Raw genomic sequence first — 24,286 nt, 5'->3', positions numbered from 1 at the left:
TGGGCCCCCTGGGCATTCTAGGCTTGAAAAGAGAGTCGGGGCAGGAGCCTGTACAAGAAACTGAACAAAGCAGAAGGGAGCAGGGAGGTCCTTAAATCCAGCATGGACACTGAGGGGCCAAGTGACCAGGTTTTCTGCTCCAATCTAGCATCTACTGTATGCTCAAAGCTTGACTCACACTAGCCCAACTTTAAGTCTTTGCACAGATAAGCAAACTGGGCAAGCATTGCAGGTGGATCAGTTTGATTGAAGAGCCAAGACTATCGAGTGTGACCTGTAACCCCAAGGAAGAGACAATTCTGTGGGCTGGTCATAACTCCTCCCTCCCCAGAACCTGCTGATGGGGACCGAGGGAAGATATAAGTGGGACATCCTGGCGCTCGCACCCTGCAGTCACAGCTGCTATCCTTCATCACTTCAGCCTGAGACAGGAGCTGACATGAGGTGGATTCTGGGTTTGAGTCTCACCCTTTGCCTGGTGGTGCAGACAGTCCCAGGTAAGACCCTTAACCCTTCCTGAGAGTGTCTGCCAGGACAGGTCCCAGCTCAACCTTTCCTGGACAGTGAGGCAGGGGCACTTAGACAAGGTCTGGGCAGATGGAGGGCGGAGTTTCAGGGTAATCCACCCACCAGCTGAAACTCAAAACAAGTTCTCTGGCTTTCCTGAGACCTAGGACTACTCTACAAAATGAGCAAGGCATCTCCTGCCTCCCCCGCCCCCTCCCTACCCCTGGACGAGTGAAGGGCCTTCCTTCTTTCCCTCCCTCTAGCCTTTCTGCTTCTTTCTCTTAAACAGGAGTCCTGCTTCTGCCTCCTTCTTCCCTACCTGCTCCTGCACAGTTCTCCCCAATGTCCTTCTCTTTAAAATTAGTACTGTGCTTTCTACTGTGTAAACAAAATAATACATTAACAAAACTTTATTTGGGTATGAGATGTACATAGTAAGGTGCACATATCTTAATTGTACAACATTTTATTATATATAAAGTAACTACCATCCAGATCAAGATCTAGAAAATTCCCAACACCCCATGTACTCATTCCCAATCAATACCTCAAAGTGAACAATAGTTTGACCTCGATCATAAATTAGTTTTGCCTAGATAAATATAAAGTTTTTAATTTGAGGGAAACTTTGCTAAAACTGCTTTCAGTATTTTGTTGCCTTTCCTTTATATACATAGCTGTGATATTAGCATGTATATAATTTTATATGCTGCCCCTTTTTTTGTTTTTTCACTTCATATCTTATTGAGTTGGGCATGGTGGCACACGCCTATAATCCCAGCTTCTCAGGAAGCTGAGGCAGGAGGATTGCAAGTTCAAGGCTATCCTGGACAACTTAAGAGGGACCCTGACTCAAAACAAAAAATAAAAAGGACAGGGGTGTAGCTCAGTGATAGAATACCCCTTGATTCAATTCCAAGTTACACCAAAAAAAAAAAAAAAAGACTTTCTGAAGGTAGTTTATACCTTGAGTTTACAGTTATATTTACTTTGCTTCATCCCCAGATATAAATGATGTTTCCAGTGTCCACTAGGGTTCAGAGCAGTCTTTTTTATGCAGGTATGGTGGAGCACGCCTGTAATCCTAGCTACTCATGAAACTGAAGTAGGAGGATCTCAAGTTCAAGGTCAGCCTGGGCAACTTAGTGAGACCCTCTTCTCAAAGTAAAATGTAAAAAGGGAGGAAACAAGAGATGTAGATCATAGGTAGAAAGCTCCTGGGTTCAACCCCCAGTGTGGTAGGGGCTAAGAACAGAACAGTCTTTGTTTTAATATTTCTGACTATTTTCATAGCAGAGGGGTTCAGATATGAAATTACTGGTTTAGAGTATGTGAACTCTATATATTTTTGCCAAATTATTTCCCCAAAGCATTGTATCAATTCATTCTCCACCAACAGTATTTGTGAACGTCCTTTTCTCTGTATCTTTACCAGAATTGGGTGTCATCTGCTACTTGCCTCTGAGTAGCAGAGCTGGGATCAGGACCACTCCATTAAAGCTCTTATTTAGGGGTCTAGAGCACTCAGCCTCATGGCTAGGGGTCCCCTCAGAGGCTGGGAAGTGGACAAACACCATGAGTTAGAGCAGAGCACTAATGTGAGATCATCGCATATGACCTTGGACAAGTCGTACACACTTTTAAGTCTCCATTTCAGCATCTGCATAGTACAATTTGCCTTATGAATGTTTTGGGAAATTGAGGTGAGATATATAGTGTTGGGCTATAGGAAGGGATCCATAAATCATAGCTATTGGCTATTCCATCATGAGTGGCCCCTGAATTCAGGGCAAATCCAGGTAATATGACAAACACTGACCTGCTGGCTCTGACCTAAGAGATCACAGACTGGTCACTGCCCTTTTCAGGGCTTTCAAGCCTTCCTGGGATGGAAAGAGCTTTGGAAATTGCAAATGGCGGCACGCACAAAGGAGGGGTGGGACAGGCCCTTGCCCTGCTGACCTGCCGCCATGCCCAAAGTGCCACCATTACAATCACTCCTTTGTGTCCAGATATTGCTTATCTAAGATCAGAAATGGGGAGACGTGGGGACGTGGGCAGGGAAGTATTTTTTAGCCACCTGCAGCTGGGAGTGTGAGAGTGTGCTCTATCACACCAATTCCAAATGCTGTTCCGAAAACCAATTGCAACAAGATTTCCTGGAGATATTTGTAAATCTAATTTTCTGATGCAATTCTGAGATTCTCATTCAGAGAGTGTGGGGCGTGGCCTAGGAATCTGTATTTTTGCAACAATCCCCATGTGATTCTGACACACAGCCAGGGTCAATAATTACTTGCATCAGATTTTCCTTCTGTCACTTTGCAGAATAATGTATGTGAGGCCTAGCAACCCTTGGCAGTAGGAGTGGGTCAGGATGAAGTACCCAAAGGCAGAGGGTTGGATTCAACTCGGTCTATGTCCTATCTATTCCAAGAGTTGGCTATGGTGCTAGTATGCTTGTGTGTGTGTGTGTGTGTGTGTGTGTGTGTGTGTGTGTGATATGAATATATGTTGTGTCTGAATACATTGTAACCTATATATAGCCGTACTCGAATACCTGTGTATGTGTGTGTATGTGCATACAGATATTGAAATGGAAGTTCGAAAGCATGTGTAACTTGTTCAAGGTCACAGAAAGTGTCTCACATCAGGGCTCTCCTCTAAACCTGCTGAATTGAATTTCTGCATGTTTCTTTGTGGATAAGCTGTATACCTGTATACCTAGTATGCACAAATTTGGGCATACATGTGACTATGGATTCAAGGTTGCATAAGAGTAAGAATATAAGTGTGTATGCATGTGTATACACATATAAATATATATATATATGTATATGTATATATATGTAAGATTTTTTCCCAGAAACAAAACAGGCAAATATTAGTAACAAAAAAGTTATTACCATATCAATATAAGATAAGCAGAAATAAAAGTAAATGACACATTCATTGATATTGATTCAAAGAGAAATAGACATATAAAAGACAAGAACATTTATGTACCTACCAACATGTCTTTGAAATTGTAAATCAAAGAAAAAATTCTGAGAGAAGTACAAGAAAGTGAACATCGACACAATTGTTATGGAAAGCTTCAAGCTTAGCTAGGTGTAGTCATACATCACTATAATCTCAGCAACTCGGGAGGCTGAGCTAGAAGGATTGCAAATTCAAAGCCAGACTCAGCAGCTTAACAAAACACTCTCAAAGAAAGAAAGTGGGGAGGAAGGAAAGAAGCAAAGGAGAGAGAGAGAGACAGACAGAGACAAAGACAGAGAGAGATCGAGAGAGGGAAGACATGAAAAGGGAAAGGAAAAGAAAGGAAAAAAGGGGGCTAGGGATTTGGCTCAGTGGTAGAGCACCCCTGGGTTCAATTCCCAGTACCAGGAGGAAAAAAAAAAAAAAAAAAGCTTCAAGCTTTTTGATTGTAACAAAAGGCAATAGCTGGTTCCTATGGCAGAGGGGCCAGAGTTCCATCTGTGGTTGAGAGTGGCCAAGCTGGGGTGACCCTTCTCCCTTCTCTTCCCAGGTGCCTTGTACACCAAAGAACCTCTAGTGGTCACCAAATATGGGACCCTCCAAGGAAAGCAGATACATGTGGGGAAGACGTCCCTCCATGTCTTCCTAGGAGTCCCCTTCTCCAGACCTCCTGTGGGTTCCCGCAGGTTTGCTCCTCCAGAGCCCCTGAAGCCCTGGAAAGGAATCAAAGATGCCACTAACTACCCCCCTGCGTAAGAGCCAGAGGACTGTCAGCTGGGAGGTGGGCAGACCCTGAGGAGGGTGGTGGACCAGTGTCTGTCTCTGGGTCGGGCTTTGAACAATTCACTGAGAACACAGGCAGGCCTGGACCCATTCTAGGCCTCAGTTTCCAAATATATATAATATGTTGATTGGTTCAAATGGTATTTAAAGCACTGATAATGCTATTCTTGGTTTCTCACAGGAGAGCTCCAAGCAAGGGGAAGGTGGTCTCTGACTGTGTCCCAGGGCCTGCTGGGAAGCTGGGTTTCCTAAATATGTCTGAGAAGTGGTGCTCACACACAACCCATTCCTGAGGGCTCTCCTCTGGAGCTTGAGATCCAAAACAAACTATATGGCATTACCAGTCCTTACCTGCAGAGGGAGCTCCAAGATGAGGAGTCTTAGTTTCAGTCCCTGGGTCTTGTGGCTGCCTCCAACAGGGCTCAAGGCCTGAGTCACACAGCAAGAGTAGGACAATGACTGCACTTTGAAGTAATGGGCTTGGTAGTTTGTCCAGAACGAGTGTATTTATTGCTTAGTGTTTATTCATATTATTGAGTAATCTATTGTCCAGAACATTCCATGGCAGTCATTAACAATATTCAGCATCAGTTGGTTAAAGCACAAGGTTTAGAAAAATATCTATTGTGAGAACCTGAGTGTCAGTTGCTATAAAAAGTTACAACTCCTATCCTGGGTGTCTAGTTGTTAAGAAGAGGTTCCACTGCTAGAACAGGACCAACCAATTGTGGGGCAGAGGCTGTAGCTCAGTGGTAGAGCATTTACTTAGAAGTCCTGGGTTCCATCCCCAGCACTGTGAAACAAAGCAAAACAAAAACATGATCACTGTTACTAGAATACCAGGATATTAACTGTGTAAACACTGGTTGTCAAGGTATGAACATTGGCATTCTAACAATGGCATTCTAAACATTCTGAGACTATTATTTGGAGCCCCTAGCATCAGGTGACAGAACATGGAATGACCATTGCTAGAATCCTGAGGTTGGGGTTTAGAGGTTAGAGTGTCTATTGCATAGATGTCTGAGCATCCATTGTTGGAACACTGGCCATAAGCTATTTGATCAAGGGCTGTTTGAAACATAGAGCATCACGTGTAAGAATTTGTGGATTGCTTAGAACAACCTATGGGGAAGGGGTCAAGGAAGAGCAGGGAGGGAGGAGGCTGTTGCAGACATAGGGGTTTCTATCAGTGGAGTTACAGTGAAAGTGGTAGGAGATGGTTGGATTCCACAAGTATTTCAAAGGTAAAGTTGATGGGATTTACCAGAAAATTGGTTACGAGTCACAAGGGAAGAAGAGGAGCCACGATAATTACTAGTTTCTGGCCAGAGCAGCCAAGGGAATAGGGGAGCCATTTCCCCAAAAGGGGAAGATTGGGGCAAGAGCAGAATTGGGAAAACATAAGTTCATCTGGGGCACATTGAGTCTGGCATGCAGACAGAGGTCCATGTGGAGATATGGAATAGATGGTTGAATAAAGGGGGCCAGAGGCAAACTGATCATCAGCATGAAAATGGCAGCAGTGTTTCAATGGAGCAAAGCCCTGGACCTGGATAAGGACAATGTGGGAAACAACAATCAGAAAGAAAAGAGAACTGAGTGTTGAGGCCTGGGCACCTTATGCTTAGACCTGGGAGAGGAGAAGCCCCCAAGAAGGTAGCAGGAAAATCAGGGGAGTGAGGTATTACAGAGATGAAACACTGTTGAAGAAGGGAGGGGACCACGTTGAAGGCTTCCAGGCCCAGTAAGATAACAACAGGTATTTAACAAGGCAGAGGTCATTGGTGATGATGTCGGGAGTGGCTTTGGTGGTAGGATGGGAACAGAGCCTCTGAGGTTCATAACCCCAGTTCTTGGCTAGAAAGCCCTGACTTTCCTGGTGAGAGGCTCTGTGTGGTTTGTTGGACACCAACATGAGCTGCTACCCAAGAAGTCAAAAAAGAAAGAGCAAAGACATTCTATAGAGATGGAGATGATCTCCCCTTAAAGAAAACATTTTGGAAACCTATAGAAATAGAGATTTGCTGCCTGCTAGGGACTTTAGAGAATCTGGTTGGGGCTAGGGTCAGGGGAGAAACTATTAAAAAATTCAACCTGGGGATGGGGAGGGAAGCTAGAATAGTTGCTGGGGAAGGTGGAAGGGAAAAGATAGGTTTAGATAAGGCAGGTAGAAGTACTGTTTGGAAAGACAGATGAAAGGGGACAGGTAATGCTTTAGGGACAGAATAGGAGGAAGATAAGGAATAGGCAGATTCAATCAAATGGGTCCAGCTCCACCCTAACAAGAACAGACACCCTAGGGTTGGACCAGCAAGCAGAAAAGGTGAGGTAGCCAGACAGTCCACACTTCACAAATAGCCACACAAACAGCAGGAAGTTGGGCTGGGTGCCAGAACTCAGACTCTGTCCCTGCCCTCAGGGAGTACTTGGTCACTTGGGGAGAAAAATGACCAATGAAAATAACTCTAACAAGAAACTCAGAGCTGGTATAAGAACTGTCCTTAAACATGAACAGAGGTTTGGTGGGCAGGGCAGGAGGCATTTGGCTGAGGGGACAGAGGCACAGGGGCTTGAAGTTGGGAGGCAAGTATGTGGCCAAATGTATCTGGAGCCAAGGGTGGCTGGGAAGGAGGTGACTGAATGGAAAGGATGGCCATGGTCAGTTATGACCTTCACTGAGGGCAGAGTGGATAGCCAGGGAAGGTTTGAGAAGGGGAGTGACATGGTCAGACTTGTGTTTTTGGTCAACCCCTCTGACCAGAATGTAGAGGACAAGTTGGAGGAGTGTTAAGAGACCAGGGCAGTGTCCAGACCAGAGATCTGATAGCCTTGAGAGTGCATTCAGGGGATGGAGGGGATGGGGTATATTCTGAAACTGTTTGGGATGCGGAGCAGAGACTGAGGGGGAGTGGGGGTTTAAAGACAGACACCTGTTTTCTCCCTTGACAGCACCAGCAGTCTCCAACAGGAATGGGGAATCACTTCTGTCCCAAGATGCAATGGAGAAGGATGGACCCTGGAGTGGCCCACCTGTCTCCCAGGCCTGTACTCCAAGACTAGTGGAGGCCTCCAGGGACACATGCAGACACACATGCACAGAAGTTGCCTGGATTTTGTTTTGGTTCTATCCCTTCACTTCAGACACTGGTTGGAACCATTCTCCCACATGCCTCCCTTGAGCCTGAGTTCAAACTCACATTGTGCCTGCAGGTGCCTTCAGGAGTCCTGGGGGCAGCTAACCTCCATGTACTTAAACACGGGGAAACAGTACAAGTGGCTGCACTTCAGTGAGGATTGCCTGTACCTGAACGTATACGCTCCAGTGCGAGCGCGTGGGGACCCTCTGCTGCCGGTGAGCACTCGGTACTTCACTACCCACAGTCCTACTCTGCCACCACAGCCCGACTCAGGCCTCAGCCTTCCTCTTCTAGGTGATGGTCTGGTTCCCAGGAGGTGCCTTCCTTGTGGGCTCAGCTTCCACCTACGAGGGCTCTGAATTAGCCGCCCGTGAGAAAGTGGTGCTGGTGTTTCTGCAGCACAGGCTCGGCATCCTGGGCTTCCTAAGGTAAGCAGCTCTGGGCAGAGGAGGCAGAGACTAGGGGAAGGGGAAGGAAGTGGCTTGTGGGTGGGACTGCGAAGATGGTGGCCAAGGCAAGTCCTAAGATTTGGTGGAAGGGGCACAACTCCATGCCGTCTCAAAGGGATGAGGACACTACCTCTAAGGAAGTAGGTGTGGTCACAGAACTGGGTCTCAGTGGGGAAAGAAAGCAGGGAAGGGTTGGGTAGGGCCAAGTGGGAGCCCTCTGCATCCTGACCTTCGAATTTGGGACCCTGATCTTGAACCACGGGGGCCCAGCACCAGTGACAACCAGGCCCGCGGCAACTGGGCGCTGCTGGATCAGGTTGAGGCTCTGCACTGGGTGCAGGAGAACATCGAGGCCTTTGGTGGAGACCCAGACAGCGTGACCTTGTTCGGGCAGTCGTCGGGGGCCATGTGCATTTCAGGACTGGTGAGTGCCATGTCCCGATGGACCAACACAGACACGGGCTCGCAGGTTCCACAACTGTATCTTCCACTGTGCAGGCACTTGCGCAGATCTGCAATGTACTCGAGCACACCTATTTCCAGATCTGCCTTCACTGCTTCCAAGAGTACTCTTGTCAAGGGTACCACCCCTCATAGCCATGAGTGTCTGCTCCATTCAGGGATAGCAGTGATGACAAAACCAAGTCCCAGAGATGGCAATGCTGAGACTTGAGATTCATCAGTGAATCTGATGCCCAGCCCTTCCTGCCCACCCGCCTTCTCCCAGCACTGTATTCCCTGAACAAAGCCCACTACCTGCCCTCTGGACAGAGCTGGAACACAAACCAGGCCTGGAACTTAGGGCCTGGGTTGGAGCACCAACTTTGACCCCATATCTTGGGGGTCCACTGACCCAGGGTGTGCCTGGAGGCACACAAGTCTGTGAAATGAGGAGGGACCAGATAGGCCTTGCAGGTCACCCCAGTAATAATAATACTCAAACACCTGAGCACTTTCTGTGTGCCAGGCACTCTTCTAAGCATCTTACATGTATTCCCTCATTTGAGTCCATTCATAGTCCCCAAAGAAATGTATTGTTGTCCTTATTCTACTCTAAAGAAACTGAGGCCTAGAGAAATGAAGCAACTTTATTCAAAGCACATTGGAGAGCAGGGGCAGATTTTAAGCAGGGAAGTGATAACATTGGATGTGGATTTAGAGGTAGCTCAGTCTGCTGCATGGGACTGAATTAGAAAGAGGTGGGAACGCACTTGGAAAATCAAGGAGATAATGGGGCGGGGGGGTGGCAAGAGCAAGGTTTACTCCCAGAGAAAATAATGGGGACGATTCTGAAACAGAGGCAGGAAAGTTGGAGAGTAGAGTGTGGTGGCAGAGTAATGCAGATGGTCACATGGACAGGACTTGGACAGCACTTGGGATAAGTAGAGGAGATGCAGAAAGGTCCCTACTGCTGTGTGGATGGTGTGGTGTAATGACAGTCAGCTGGAGTTTGGATACAGCAGGTTTGGGGCATATGAATTTTGAAGTATTCAAGGGACAAGATAGGAGACCCAGGAATGTGGTTGTTCCTCAAACTTGGGCAATGGAGAGACACTAAGAGCTATCAACACAGGTAACTGGGACAGTAGGAACCACAGGGTCTCTCCTTTATCCTCATTTCTTTTTTTTTTTTTTTTTTTTTTTTTTTTTTTGTGGGGTTGGGGATTGAACCCAGGGACTTGTGCATGCTAGGCAATCACTCTACCAACTGAGCTATATCCCCAGCCCACCTTTACCCTCATTTCTAACCCTGAAGCACAGACTTTCCCTATACTAGCAGATCCTCTCCCACAATCTCAGATTCCTTCTGCACAGACCAGAGGCAGGAAGGCATTGGCTTTAGGTCTGTGACTCCAGCCCAGGACTCCTGGTTCCATCTCAGCTGTGTGCCCTTCCTGAGCCCTTTTGAGCTGCTCAGCAATGGCCAGACAGACACCCAAAACAGCCCAAGTGTCCCTACTTGTGCATCTCATGGGTGCCCTGCTCCTCACCCTTACAGATGTTGTCACCCCTAGCCCAAGGTCTCTTTCATCGGGCCATTTCCCAGAGTGGCACTGTGCTATTCGAAGCCTTCATCACTCGTGACCCATTGAAGGTGGCCAAGGTGGGTATCTCTCCTCCCTCAGGGCTCCACAATAGGGCAGAATGGGGCATCCCTGAGCACCCATGTTTCTCTCTGCAGGAAGTTGCTCACCTGGCTGGCTGCAACCACAACAGCACAAGGATCATGGTAGACTGCCTAAGGTCTCTATCAGGGGCCCAGATAATGCATGTGTCCAGGCAGATGGTAGGTAAACCTTTCTAGCTGCCTGCAGGTTATAGCCACCAGGGAATCTATCTCAGGAGTACATTGAGGAGATTTCTTTAACTTTGATCCCATCATCTCCCCCACAGAATTTTTTCCACATAAACTTCCAGAAACAACCTCAAGAGGTGAGCAGGCCATGTTTTGCAATTTGAGTATTTACTGAACACCTATTGTGTGCCAGACACTCAGGATACTCAAGAACCGTTCAAGTCAAGATCTCTCCCTTAGTGGAACTGATGTTCGGGTGGGGAGAGACAAGAAGCCCTATAAATTAATTAATTAATTAATTAATCACCTCCTTAGATGGTGATAAGTGGTTAGCCACAAGTGGAGAGGGTAAAGGGGTCAGGCATGGTGGGAGTGATGGAATTTTAAATGCAACAGATAGTGCAGATCACATTGCACTTGATCTTAGCCAAAAGGTCCAGAAATGATAGTGCAAGCCTATGTCAATGAAGTGACATTTTGCAAAGATTTTCAAGATATGAGGGAGTGAGCAATGTGGATTCCTGGGGAAAGCATCACAAGTTTGAGAGGTCTGGTCCTGTCTGTCCTGTTCCCTTCCCACACCACCTTCCTAGAGGTTACCATGGCCATTCCCAGTTTTTTCCCAAAGAGCCTAGGTTAGAGCAACCCCTAGAGGAGGACCTGCTGAGCTGGGCACCCAAGGTCAGCAATCTGGGAGGACATGGGAGATGACTGGCTGGAAATGACCTGGTTTTGCAGATTATATGGTTCCTGAGCCCTGTGGTGGACGGTGTGGTGTTCCCAGAGGACCCAGTGGTGCTCCTGGCCCGGGGGCAGGTTTCACCTGTGCCCTATCTTCTAGGTGTCAACAGTCTGGAGTTCAGTTGGCTCTTGCCTTATGTAAGTGAGTGGGGTAGCAGAGGATGTTTCTTGGGAAGTGCTGAGTACCAGGTTAGATGCCAGTAACCTCTCTGGGGATGTACAAGTATTTGGGAACCTTCTGTATTCCCTGTGCAGGGAGATCTGACCAGAAATGATGGAGGGGAGGGGGAAGAAGTGTGGCCTCTTAGAGGTTTGAGGGCCCCAAATCCTCAAGTCACAGGTTAGATGGATTATAATGTCCATTTCTAAACCTCCAGACAACAAGTCCTGCGTCTCTCCTTTTCTCCTGTATCTAGGTTGATACCCCAAATCAGAATGGGCCCTCCCAGTCACACTTCAGCTCTAGATCAGGTGGCAGTGACAGAAAGGAGAGCAGAACAGGATCATGGGCCTTTCTGGGCTGTGTGTTCTGTCTTAGAATTCTCCATTTAAGATAGGCAGGACCTTAGACCTAACCCACACCTGGATCCTGTCCTGTGAACAGATCATGAAGTTCCCACTAAACCGGTATTCATCAAGGAAAGAAGTCCTCACCAGGTTTCTCTGGATTACCAGCACCCTGTTGGTGAGGAGCCCAGCTGGCAAGGGTGCTCAGTTTGAACAGAGCTGACACCCCTCCTTTTATTCTTTCTTAACCTAGAAGGTGCTCTTTGTCAGGGGCCTTTAGCTGGGGTCAGGGTCTTTCTTGGAGGGCCCGAAGGGGTTTGGTATGGGATTGGATGGTTGCTGATGGGCAAGGTCCTGGGGTTATCCTCAGGGTCATGGGAGGCAATTCTCATGCAACAAAAACAGGGGTAAAAATCAGCCAAGATGGAGGTCTTCCTGGGAAGCTCCCAGTCCCAAAACTCCTGGGAGGCTGAGGCTGGATCAAGTCACTGGTGTGCCCACCTATGGCATAGCTGGCACAACAGGCCTTAGGGTGGGTATGGCCTCCCCACCCAGAATGTCACTAAGGAGCAGATACCACTCGTGGTGGAGGAGTACCTGAGCGATACCCCTAAGAATGACTGGAAGATGTTCCGAAACCATGTGATGGACCTAGCTGGAGATGCCACTTTTGTGTACACCACACTGCAAGCTGCCCGCTACCACCGGGGTACGGGGGGTCCCCAAGAGTGACCACACTGGTGCCCTCCATTCTCCAACTATGCTGCTTTCCAACTGAGTTTATCAACTGTTCACCTACCCTCTCTGTACTTCTGGGCTGGTGTAGGACTCCAAGATGCCACAGAGGAGGCAAAGAGCTGTCAACTATATGAGAGGAAGGACTGTTCCTTACAGACAAGAGCAAGAGCTCACCCAGCTCAGAGGAGAAAGATAGGGTGTCTAGGAAGTCTTCCTGGCTGAGAGGACAGGCTTGGGAGCAACTTAACAGTCCTACCTAAGTTGAATGGAGCTTAAATATGTGGGTGAGAAGTCAAAGGTGGGGGCTGGAAGACAGACAGTCATTAAGACACTTAAATGCCTGGAAAAGAATAGGAAGTTCAGAAAAGGGAAGAGGAAGGCTTCCATGATCCTTGCCATAACCCTGTGAATTCAATTTTATCGTCCCCACTCTGCAGATGAATAATTGCAACTCAGAAGGGTTGAGTGGCTTGCCCAGGGTCATACAGCTAACAAGTAGTGCAGACAGGATTCACACATGCTCTCTTGATTCTGAAGCTGAAGCTCTTTCCCCTGCTTGATACAGGTGGGTGGGATACATGGGGTGGATGGGAAAGCCAGGCTGGAGCTTTTCCTAGAGCCCTCCCCGGTGTCCCCATTCATAGATGCTGGCTTCCCTGTCTACCTGTACGAGTTTGAGCACCATGCTCCCTCGGGCATAATTGTCAAACCTCGCAATGATGGGGCAGACCACGGGGACGAGATCCGCTTCATCTTTGGGAGCCCATTCTCCAAAGGTGCTAAATCCCTGCCTGGGTGTCATTCTGCTCATGTGTGTATGCAGATCCACCCCTCCAATGGCTGGCCATAGGGAGCTAGCCAGATCCTACTATGGGATGTTTTCCCAAATGAAAATTTTATGCAGAGTAGAAGGTTGGTGCCCCAGTTCTGTCCCAAATACCACATCCCCTTCTGCCTCCAGGCTTATTCACAGGTGAGGAGAAGGCACTCAGCCTCCGGATGATGAAATACTGGGCCAACTTTGCCCGCACTGGGTGAGTTTGATCCTCTGACTCATCTGGGCCATGCTAGACCTGAAGGCTGGCTGCTTTGGGTATTTGCCCCTGCATGTCCTACAAGAACTGTACAATCAGCTGAACCAGGGTGCCCCTTCCCCCTTGCCTTTTCCGCATCAGTCACAAGAACCTAAATGTGTATAGGATGTGCTCCTCTCTGTCCCATGACCAACATTCTGCATTCACTCAAGCATTCAACTGTCAGTCACTGATGTTCTCTTTGTGTGCCCTTCCCCTGTACTGGGGAGCTGGAATTCAAGGACATCACAGATGTGTAGCCCATACTCCTGCAGTTCACTATATGAAGACAAAATTCCAGCCAGGCACAATGAGAGCCATACCAGGTGGAACAGTCGGCACTTTGAGAACATTGAGGAGGTGTCTGATTCAACCTGGGTGGGCACAGGAGGCTTCAGATGGAGGTGACAACTCTACTGAGTTTTGGTTGCCTCCTGACTATTTTTATATCTCCACATTCTCCAGCACTTCCCATGACAATAGACAGGTCTGTCTGAAATATCACCTCCTTAAAACCCTTTCTGGTTCCCAAATGCCCCCAGAATAAAGTCCCACCACCCTTGGACTGGCATGAAAGGCCCTCCAGAATTTTTCCTGTAGCTGGGCGTGGTGGCGCACGCCTGTAATCTCAGGGACTTGGGAGGCTGAGATGGGAGGATCACAAGTTCAAGGATAGCCTCAGCAATTTAGCAAGACCCTGTCTCAAGAAAAATTAAAAATTTAAAAATAAATAAATAAGTACTAGGAATGTAGTTCAGTGCCCCTGGGTTCAATCCCAGTACAAAAAAAAAAAAAAAGAAAGAAAGAAAGAAAGTTCCCCTTTGCACATTCCATCCCCTTCACATACACCCTTTTCTCACCTAACCCTGTACTTGTGCTTCCTCTAAAGCCCTGGTCTTTCATATGTCTAATCCCTGAACATGCTGTTCCCTCTGACAGGAAGCCACACCCCTTCCAACTCTTTCTTAAATATCTGTTTAAATATCATCTGCATAAAGTCCTCCTACTCTCCAACTCCCAAGGGGAAGGTAAATGAGGGAAGGGTAAGAGGAGGTGGGACAAAGGGGAGGAATAAGAATTCTCTCTCCTTTCTCCTCTGGGACAGGAACCCTAATGATGGGAAGCTGCCCTGCTGGCCACGCTACGACAAAGATGAAAAGTATCTGCAGCTGAACCTTACCACAAGAGTGGGTGTAAAGCTCAAGGAGAAGAGGATGGCCTTCTGGAGGAGGCTGCACCAGCCTCAGAGACCTGAGAAGCAGAAGTGATTCTGAAAGTGGCAATACTGGAGAAAGCCAAAGGGCTGGCCCTAGCACCCAGGCCTCTGGTAGAATGCCCATGGGCACATCTAGGGACAGGAGTCCTGCCCACTCAGTCTGGGATCTGCCACAGCTCCCTATGGCCTCCAGGCCAGAGTTGGAGCCTTAGCCTGTTATTTTGGGCTCTGCACCACCCTATGCAGCCTGACATCCCATGATGCCATGACTGTGCCCCCCAACCTCAGGACAACCCCTTCTCTCCATTCTTTGAGTACTCCTACCCTTCAAGATGTACTTGAAGCCCCTTCTGATAGGAAGTTCATGCAGACTGCCTGTCATTGCATCCCACTTGTGACTTATCATCCATCCTGCTCAACCTCAAGCCTGTTCACACTGGTCTGGAGGTCCTAGGCGGGTTATTTGTGACACACAGCAAAGCTCTGACAGCTTGAAATCTTCTCCCCAACCTGCACTCATCTCTCCCAGGGTCCCTCCAAAGCCTGCACACAAGACTGGTTCTCAATAAAGTTGGGTTGACCCACAATTCTTCCATCTGTAAAAAGGTTGGGTAAAGTGCACGATGTCTCCATTTGAGCCCTTGGAGGAACAGAGCGTAACTGCCTACTCCTTCCCTGCCTACTAGGGTACACTCAATCAACAGGAGCTGCAGCAAAGTTGCTTGGGCCAAAAAATACTTGGCTTGTTTCTTCATTATCTCAAGTGAATGTCCCCAGGACATCAGGACCAGGCTCACTGTCCATTTGTTCAGGCCTTAGTGCTACAGTCACACTCCTCATTCTCTGGTCTCTCCTGTAATCTGACCTGGGCATATCCAAACTTGTCCCACAGTTTTTGTTTTCTGTGTGTGTGTGTGTGGGTGGGTGGGTGTTTGTGTATGTGTGTGTGTGTTTGTGTATGTGTGTGTTTTCCTAATAGAGGTTCCTGCTATGTTGCCAAAATTGGCCTTGAATTTCTGGGCTTAAGTAATCCTTCTGATTCAGTCTCCCCAGTAGTTGAGATTACTGGTTTTTTGTGAGTTTTGATGGCAAAATATATATATTTCATAAAATTTACCCTTTTAATTTGTGTGTGTGTGTGTGTGTTTGTGTGTGTGTGTGTGTGTGTGTGTGTGTGTGTAGCCTGATTTACCCCAATGGCAGCAGGGGACATCCTGACTTTGGAGGTCCTGGGAGACTCATCCTGTGGCCTGCTGGCACAGCTCCTAGTTTGGTCAAGTTCTTCTTCTGAGAGTTCTTCATTTTTCCCTGAATATGGCTTATCTCCCTGAAACTCATGCTAGAGTTTAATTCCCATTGTGAGATATTAAGTGGGTGGAAATTTAATCCTAGGGGTGAGGCCTTTGTGAGGTGATTAGGATTTGATAAGACCACAGGGTGGTACCTTCATGATTGAATCCTGGTGACTTTATAAGAAGGAGAGTTCCTCTCTCTCTCCCTTTCCTCCTCTCTCCCTCTCCCCCTCTCCCCCTCTCCCCCTCTCCCCCTCTCCCCCTCTCCCCCCCTCTCTCTCCCTCTCTCCCTTTCTCACTCTTACACACACACACACACACACACACAAACACACACAGATTCACTTTGCTCCCTGTATCTTGCCATGTGAATGCCCTATGCTGCTTCCAGACTTTGCCAGCAAGAAGATCATGACGAGATATGGCACCTCAATCTTGCACCTCCTGAATCATGAACCAAAATAAACCTTTCTATATAAACTGCCCAATCAGTACTATTGCTATCAGCAATAGAAAACAGATCAATACATCCCATGAAGAAGATTCTGGGATTGACCAAACTCTATTCAGGCTCCCCTGCACTTTATCAACTAGCCCTCACTTTTGGGATTTTGTATTCATCTCCATATTGTCCAATTTTAGGAAGAACCCTGCCAAATCAGTTTAACCAGAGCCTCCCTCATTCAATATCTGATCACTTTCCGTATCAAACTGGGTTCCTCAGCCTCTCCTATCTCCCAGTTGATATCTGAGCACCCCGGCAAGAATCTTGTCTTTAGCAAGAATCCTGTTAAATAGGTTTAGCCAGAACTCCCACCTCTTACCCCTGAGGTTTCCTCATTAATTTTTCATCTACTGACCCCATCCTGCTCCTGGCTATAATTTCCCACTTACCAGTGTATTTGGAGTTGAGCCCACTCTCTCTCCTCCACTGCAAACCCCCATTGCAATGGTCCTTATGCCACTTTGGTGGTCTTGAATAAAGTCAGTCTTGTCCAGCTTTAACAAGTGCCCTGGCAGGTTTTCCTAGAGGAAGCGCAACTGAGCCAGAACCAGGGTTCAGTGAGTGTCCAGTCTGACTGTGGCAGACTCGAGAATTACAAAGAACTCTGGGAAACCTTGGGACCTTTCCTAGGAAGGAACGTGGAAGAAATCCAGGAGGCAACCTGGATGGGGAGGGGGACTGTCTCCCATGGCCCCAGCTCCGTACCCTCCTCATCCACCCAGGAAGGTGAACTCTTTCAGCCAGATCCTCCCTCGGCTGCAGAGCAGGATGAGGGCACAGGAAGGGTTACCTGCTGCTCTCCCTCCTCCTTAACTTCCTGCCCCCAGCTCAGCGCCCCCTACTCCTCGCCACCCAGAGTTTTTCCTAAAAGCCCCAACTCGCCTGGAGCGGTTTTGAGAAATGATTGGATCTTGACGAAGATCTCAAGACACTCGTGTAGCTTCCTATTCCCCTTTGGATTACCTCTGCCTGCCAAGGCGGGAGCGAGAACCAATGCACACCGGTGTCAAGCTGACGCAGGCACAGCGCGCACAAGCACTTCTGTTGCCCACCTGGGGGCTGCCTGGCTCTCAGCTCCGGAAGCGACACTCCCCCACCCTCCACCCACCAAGGCAGCAATTACTGGCCAAGACGGCGGGGGAAGGGCCAATTAGTGCGGGAGAAGCAGCCCCTCCGCCTGGCTGGCTGACCGCAGCCCCCGCAGCGCCGCGTTGGCCGCCGCCTCCTCGGGCCACCAGCTCCCGCCGCAGCCTCCCTGCCTGGCAGACTGTGCAGGCTGCCAGGGAGCCCCGGGGGACGCGCCGTCCGGCCTCCCGCCAACTACAGTGATGGATCCGGCCGTCTGGCGTCCGGCCAGAGCCCCGCCGGACGCGAGGGCGCCGGGAGCTGAAACTCGCCGTCGCTGGTGGTGGGGCGAGCGGGCTGGGGCCCCCTGAGAGGACTCCTGAACCCCCAACCCCTGTGCCTCAGGCCCCTTCCATCAGCTGCTCACTGGCAACCGGCGTGACTGAGGCCCTCCCAGGCAGGGATGGCTCTACCCAAAAGACTTCTTGCCGTCCCAGGCACCCCCTCATTGCTTCTTCAAGTCTGGGCAGCAGGGCCCAGAGCTGTTACTAGTGACCATGGCAGGGTCAGGCTTTAGAAACTCTTGGCTGGTGCTGGTTCATGCCCCCAGTGCAGGGAGGTAGGCAGGGGGCTGAGTGGGCAGCACAGGGCCAGAGGCCCTCATTACAGACAAGTGAATTCATGGACTTCCTCCCCTGGGATCCTTCTCTGCATACCCTGCCTCTCCCGTAGACGTTGGGAGACCCAAGAGGGATCAGTCCTGCCTTCCAGGAGCCTACAGGCTGCAAGGTGTAGTGACTTGTCCAGGAACCAACATCACACACACACACACACACACACACACACACACACACACACACACACGCCTAGGGGGTCAGAATGCACCAGGTGAAGAAAAAAGGGTTTGGAAGAGAGAGCAGTAGGAGCCAGGGTCTGTTACTTTATGACTTCCTCTTCCCTTAGATAACCCCTTTCCACATGAAGCTAGACAAGCAAGAGCCCCAGAGTGGCTAACAGGGTGGTTCTATGCTCAGGACATGCCACTAGGGAAGGGTTTAGTAGGTAGGGCCACAATTGGGGTTGGCCAAAGAGATCCTGCTGCACAGTGTTTCCCCCATCAGTGCCATGAGGGACTGGATTGGAGGTGCTGAGGCCCCTGACAAGTCCTGGATGCAGGGCCCTTTTCTTTGCATTTTCTCACATCTTCCTCCCCTCTGCGGTCTGGCCTCTCTGTGGGGGAAGGCCTGACTAGATACTCTGAAACCTCTCTGAGCTATGTTGGGTCAGACTTTCTTGGGGGAGAAAGGATCACTTCTCTGGAACAAGAACTCCCCTTTCCATGTGCCAAGATCATTAATGGTGTAGAGAGGAGAAAGTGCCTGTGAGAAAATTGGGAGATAGAGACTGAATGAAGGGACATAGTGACAGTGACACCACCTCAAATACTTCATGGAATGAAGTGCAAATGCATGAAAGAATGGGGACAGGGACAGAGGCAGATGAAAGGAACAAGGGAATGATTGCCCTAGAAAGTCAGGAGGTAGAGGAAAGAAGGAGGAGGTGGTGGACACACAGCCAGGCAGGCAGATGGTCAGAGAACAGGGCAGTGCTGGGGGCACCCCAGGCTGCAGGGATAGGGAGCAGGGTCTGGGTCCTAAGAAGGTGGCACTGTACAGGGATTGGTTGTGTGTGTGTGTGTGTGTGTGTGTGTGTGTGTGTGTGTTTTGGGGAGGCGTATCGGAGATTGAACTCCGGGGCACATCCACTGAGCCACCTCCCCATCCCGTTTTTGTATTTTATTTAAAGACAGGGTCTCACTGAGTTACTAAGTTCCTCACTTTTTTGCTGAAGCAGGCTTTGAACTCTTATTCCTCCTGCCTCAACCTGCCAAGCCAATAGGATTATAGGTGTGCACCACTGCACCCAGCTAGGGATTGATTTTTCATCCACATTGTCTGACCACTGCAATACTCCAGGACTGGGGGTGGGGAGAGGTGATATAAAGTGAAGGATATGAAAAACAACATCCCCCAAGGAGAAAAAAAGAACAATGGGTCCCAGGGAAAACAATGGGCTCTGGACTTTTACAATTTCCCCTTCTACAACTGTTTCCCTGACTGCCCAACCAACATATTCTGCTATGATTAAGTCTCACTGAACCCTATAAAACTCAGACCCCTATCATAACCAGTTGCCATTTTGTCCCTGGAAAATGTGCCCCTCTGATGCTTAATAAAGCATCCCTGAACTGTTGAGGTCTGTCTCCATTTCTTTTCCTTTCTCTTTCATTTTGCTTTCAGGACAGGTCATCTGGAGGGCTATAGATCACAGAGAAGATGGCCTAACTTGGTCTGGGTTTGGGAGTCATGGAAGGCTTCCTGGAGGAGCATTTGTTAGGACCGGTAGGGGAAAGTAGAGAGACTGGATCAGGGAGAGGAAGGGGAATCTGTCAACCAGAGGAACAGCAAGAGCAAAGGCCTGCAGGTAGGAACTGGCTTGTTTGATTTCAGCAGTTAAGTGTCAGCATGGCCCACACAGAGAGGTGAAGAGAAGAATCAGGGCCCAAGAGCTGGAGCACTAGGCTCATAGCTTGAAAAGGAGCATAGAGATTACCCTAAGGCCCTGGGGGAACTACAGCAGGAGCATATCCTAGTCACATTTACCTTCCAGATGAATCTTTGAGGTTACATAGAGGAACTAGAGGAGGAGGGAGTTGAAGTGAGAGATAAGGGAAGTGGCATAGAAATGGATAATAAATCTTCATAGAATAAGGCAAGCATAAAACCAACTGCCAGGACTTAGGGACTAAGGGGCGGGGGGAGGTGGGTGTTGAGGAAGTCTCTCAGATACCCTGTTTTCCCAAGAAGCTTTGGACCAAGGCAGGAAGTCAGTTCTGACCACCTCTCCCCTCCCCCCGACTTACGGAGCACTCTGCCCCAAACTGTGCTGGCCATCCCAGCCTGGGAATTCACATGATCCTCTCCATGCCTAAGGTACCCTTCCCACTGGATCCAGAAAAATGCCCCAAGTCCAGCACAGGATGAAGACAAGGCCAGGTGCTGCTGGGGAAGCCTTTTTGTCCCCACCCCATGGAAACCTAGACAGCACTCTAACTTCTCACCACTGTTCCTCTATGATGGCAGTGGGGACTCCAAAGCCATAAGGGTTTAGATTTGGGTTGATTTGCCTGGGGAACCAATATGCAGGGAAGGGAGCCCATTTGAAACCTGAAAGAACTTAGAGGCTGAAATCAAAAGGAGATTGTCCCACAGAGTAGGCTTTAGTGTGCCTCTTCTAGGCAGAATTTGGGAGCACTGTGTTCCTGTCTGGGCCTGTTCCTCTGCACAACCTCAGGTAGGTCACTTGCTCCTCTGGCCTGCTTATTTTCATCTCTATATTGGAAGCAGTCCTTGTGGTGGAACAGGTCTCTGCCTCAGCCCCCATCAGCTATGTTCCAGCAGTTCTGTTTACTCCCAGACCTTCCAGCCATAGGAATTGACGGAGGAACCCATTGGTGACCTCACCAAAGTGCTACTGGATGATCATTATGGATCTGCCACTGGTAAGGAGCAAAATTCATTTTGAAGGGATGCCTGAAGGTGAAAGAAAAGGACTTTCAGGAAATTAGCTGTAGTGGCAGGAAAATCCATCAACAACTGGCAGAGGCGCCTGTGGCTGATTCATGTCTCTTGCTTAAAGAACTGCTTTGTTAGTCTGGGGGAAGGGCTGTTGTGGCTTCCAGGGTGTCCAAGAGACCCCAGGCCCAAGACTCCAAAACTCTGGCCTGTTGCTGGACCTTTCAGCACCTGGAAGGGGCACCATCATGGATTTGGGGAGATGAAGTGACTAGGAAAGTTTGCTGATAGGCAGAGATCTTGGGTTTTAATATAATTGCTACCTATGCAGCGTGATCTTGAGCATTCAGTTGGCTTCTCTGATCCTCACTGCAGTGAGAAATGCCATCTCTGCCTGGCCTCTCTAGGTGACTGACACATCCACAATATTGAGCACATCTTGGGAAAGAATACTTTCCTAAAGGATGCAAGGATGTAACTCTAACCAAACACCACCGATAATGGGGAGGCCTAATATGAGAAGCCAGGAGGCAGCCTGGATGTGGAACCATATTTTCTAGATTACATTTCCCATCTGCCCAGCATCCAGGTATGGCAGACAAAATAGTTGTTACAGCACTTACAGCACACACATCCAGGGGACACCCTTACATGTTTTACAGTCTGGATGGAGAACTGGGTGTGAGCTGAACCCTATGTTCTGCCCTTACTTGATTTGCACCCCAGGGGACTCACTACACAAACTTCAGAGAAAGTTCTGATTGGGTAATGACTTGGTTAATACCTAACCCAAAGCATGCACATTGCTCAGACTCTATGGTCCTCTTCAGCTCCAAGTATGACTAAGTATGACTGCCTTTACCTCCCAGAGCTGGGTCAGCTCTCTGGTCAGTAAGATCATTTGATGCTGAATAAAGCAGTATCCTTTGAAGGGACTATGGGTGTAGTAGGCTCAGAACCTCAGGAGTGCTTTCCAGGGCCATACCCTGGTTCTGGCACTGCCACTGTCCCTGGCTTATCTACAGATGGAGGAAGGCAAAAAGCAGTGACCCTCTGCTATGGAAGAACATGAATTCCCCAGTCTTACTCTGCCAAGGTTCCTTTTCTAGGTCTCTGGTCAGCCTATTTAATGGGATTTTGGCTAGACATTGTATGAGTTCAAATTGTTGTCCATTGCTTCCCTTAACTGCCAACAAATACAGCTGCTTTTGTATCAAAGTACAGAGGTGTAAAAATCCTAGAGTTGAAGAGTTAGATGGGAACTTAAAGAATATCATAGCCAACATTCTTTGAGAACTTGTAACTGTGCTAAACACAAACCCAGGTACTTCCCGATGTGTTTTTGCCTGCCCAGTATAGCTATTCCTGTTCCTGTGACATCATCCACTCCATAGCAATTCACAGTACCCACAATTCATGGATGAGAAAATAACCCAAGCTTGGATTATTAAAGTCAATCCCAAGATTTTTGTGGGAATATCTGGAAAGGGCAGTTCTCAACGCGCTGATAGAATGGTTACCACATGAGAGCGAGTCAGTGGGTAGATGAAGCTAAAAGAGAGCCAAGAGACTGAGGGAGAGAAAGAATAAGACAGACTTCTGGTGTAAGTGCTTGAATACCTGGATCTAGCCATACCTAAAGTCAGTAATACACCCAGAATTTTCAGTTAAATGAGCTAATGCATTCCCTTCTTTGTGTAAGCCAGGTTTTTTGTTTGTTTTGTTTTGTGGTACTGGACATTGAAGCCAGGGCCTCACACATGCTAGGTAAGCACTCTACCACTGAGCTACATCCCACCCAGTTTAACTGGGTTTCTGTCACTTGTGACCAAAAGAATCCTAACTGATATAAGTACATGCCTTTGTCCTCAAATTATAGAAAACTGAAGAACCAGTTAGCTCTGAAATCCTAGGCAAGTCACTAAAGTTCTCTGACATCAAATGGCTCTAATAGTGAAGGAACTGAATTTCTTCAACTTCAAGACTTTAGCTCTCCTGAGCACTATCTCTCTCTCTCTCTCTCTCTCTCTCTCTCTCTCTCTCTCTCTCTCTCTCTCTCTCTCTCTCTCTCTCTCTCTCCTCTCTCTCTCTCTCTCTCTCTCTCTGGGTCTACCTGGCTTTATATCCTTGAATGAGTCAGTTACCTGTTCTAAGTCTCGTTTTCATGAGCTGCAAAAAAGAGCAGTAATTCCATCCCTCTTTACCTTGAGGAAATCTGGTACTTCAGTGACAGAGTGGGAAATTGTTTTGTTCTAAAGCAAATGTTATGTGGTGCTCATATTTTACTAATGAAGAATCTCAGCTCATACCAGGCAACCATTGTTGTCCTCAAATGACTATTCCTTCCAAAACAACTTTTAAAAGAGTTTTAATAATAAAACTTAACAAGATCTTTTCTTTTTTAGTACTGGAAACCAAACCCAGGTTCTTGGGCATGCTAGGCAAGTGTTCTACCACTGAACTACACCCTCAGCCTCTTAATGAGATCTTAAAGCACATTTATAAGATGGCTTCCAGCATCTCATTGGAAAGAATCTAGTTCAGGCCTGATTCAGTTAAAGTACAGGAAATGGCACTAGATTAAGTTCTCTTGGGAATGATTCCTTGTCACTGTCACAGGTTGAACTCTCTAGGAGTTTATTGAAGGATGCTTATTAAGGAGTACCCTTGAGATCAAAGTTTGTTGATGGGAGAGGAAGCAAGCAGGATTGGGTAGAGAGAGAAGTCAAGCTACACCTCAGGCCCAACAATAGCCTCAGTTAACCCCACAGGGAGCTCTGGGGCCAATACAGCTCATCAGCATTGCTCTGTCCAGCCTTTATAATGTAACCTTGATCAGTCATTGAATGTGAACTTCTCTAGGATAACAGTGACCTGCAGGTAGCTCTCTTCAGTTCAAGGAATCCCGAAAGGTACTGAGAGTATTCCCGGCAGCTAGGATGAGAAATCCTTCCCTGAAGGAATCTGGGTGGCATATCTCTCTGTACATCTAAGTCACCAACACTTCTTAAGCTGCAAGGTGTGCTAGGAACTCCCCTGGGGCAGGAAGGAGCAAGATGAAGTTATCATAAGGTAGGGCTAGGGAAGCCACTGAGACTGTGCCATGTCTCTGAAGAAGTTGAGTCTAGGACAGGCAATGCTGATGAGCTGTATTGCTGGGATGCTTGGGGGCTGCCATTCGGCCCAGCATGATTGAGAAAACCTTCTCCAAAGCCTCTGAGTCACACTTAATAAGAGTATGAATCTGCCCCTCCAATAAAGGGAAGAGAATCAAGTGAGACAGAGATTAGCCAGGGCAAGAACAGACTAGAGCTGAACTCCTTGCCCATTTGCTTGAAAGTGTCCTCTTGAGGAAGACAACTGTTGTCTGCTTTATTAATTGACTTATGTTCCTAGAAGGGAGGCAGGCTGGTAAGG

The 24,286-nt window shown here is 48.2% G+C and overlaps 1 protein-coding gene across 3 annotated transcripts; it reads left to right on the top strand.

The window, feature by feature from the left end:
* The first annotated feature begins 395 nt into the window (after nucleotides 1-395).
* Nucleotides 396-15,274, top strand: CES4A (carboxylesterase 4A). Of its 3 annotated transcripts, XM_079117096.1 has the most exons (14): nucleotides 403-497; nucleotides 4,040-4,241; nucleotides 7,486-7,627; nucleotides 7,707-7,840; nucleotides 8,132-8,285; nucleotides 9,861-9,969; nucleotides 10,048-10,148; nucleotides 10,256-10,294; nucleotides 10,896-11,036; nucleotides 11,503-11,583; nucleotides 11,961-12,114; nucleotides 12,788-12,919; nucleotides 13,105-13,177; nucleotides 14,322-15,271. In XM_079117096.1, the coding sequence occupies exons 1-14, from the start codon at nucleotides 440-442 to the stop codon at nucleotides 14,482-14,484; spliced, it is 1,683 nt and encodes a 560-aa protein (XP_078973222.1). In that variant the 5' UTR covers nucleotides 403-439; the 3' UTR covers nucleotides 14,485-15,271. The 3 variants fall into 3 exon arrangements, with proteins under 3 accessions (XP_078973224.1, XP_078973222.1, XP_078973223.1); XM_079117098.1 differs by lacking the exon at nucleotides 4,040-4,241 and having other exon boundaries at nucleotides 396-497; nucleotides 14,322-15,267; XM_079117097.1 differs by lacking the exon at nucleotides 9,861-9,969 and having other exon boundaries at nucleotides 10,044-10,148; nucleotides 14,322-15,274.
* Nucleotides 15,275-24,286: the final 9,012 nt, after the last annotated feature.

This window comes from Sciurus vulgaris (genome assembly GCF_902686455.1).
Source record: "Sciurus vulgaris genome assembly, chromosome: 17".
Lineage (NCBI taxonomy): Eukaryota > Metazoa > Chordata > Mammalia > Rodentia > Sciuridae > Sciurus > Sciurus vulgaris.
Note: the sequence above shows the minus strand (reverse complement) of the source record. Positions and strands in the feature narration are given on the sequence as shown.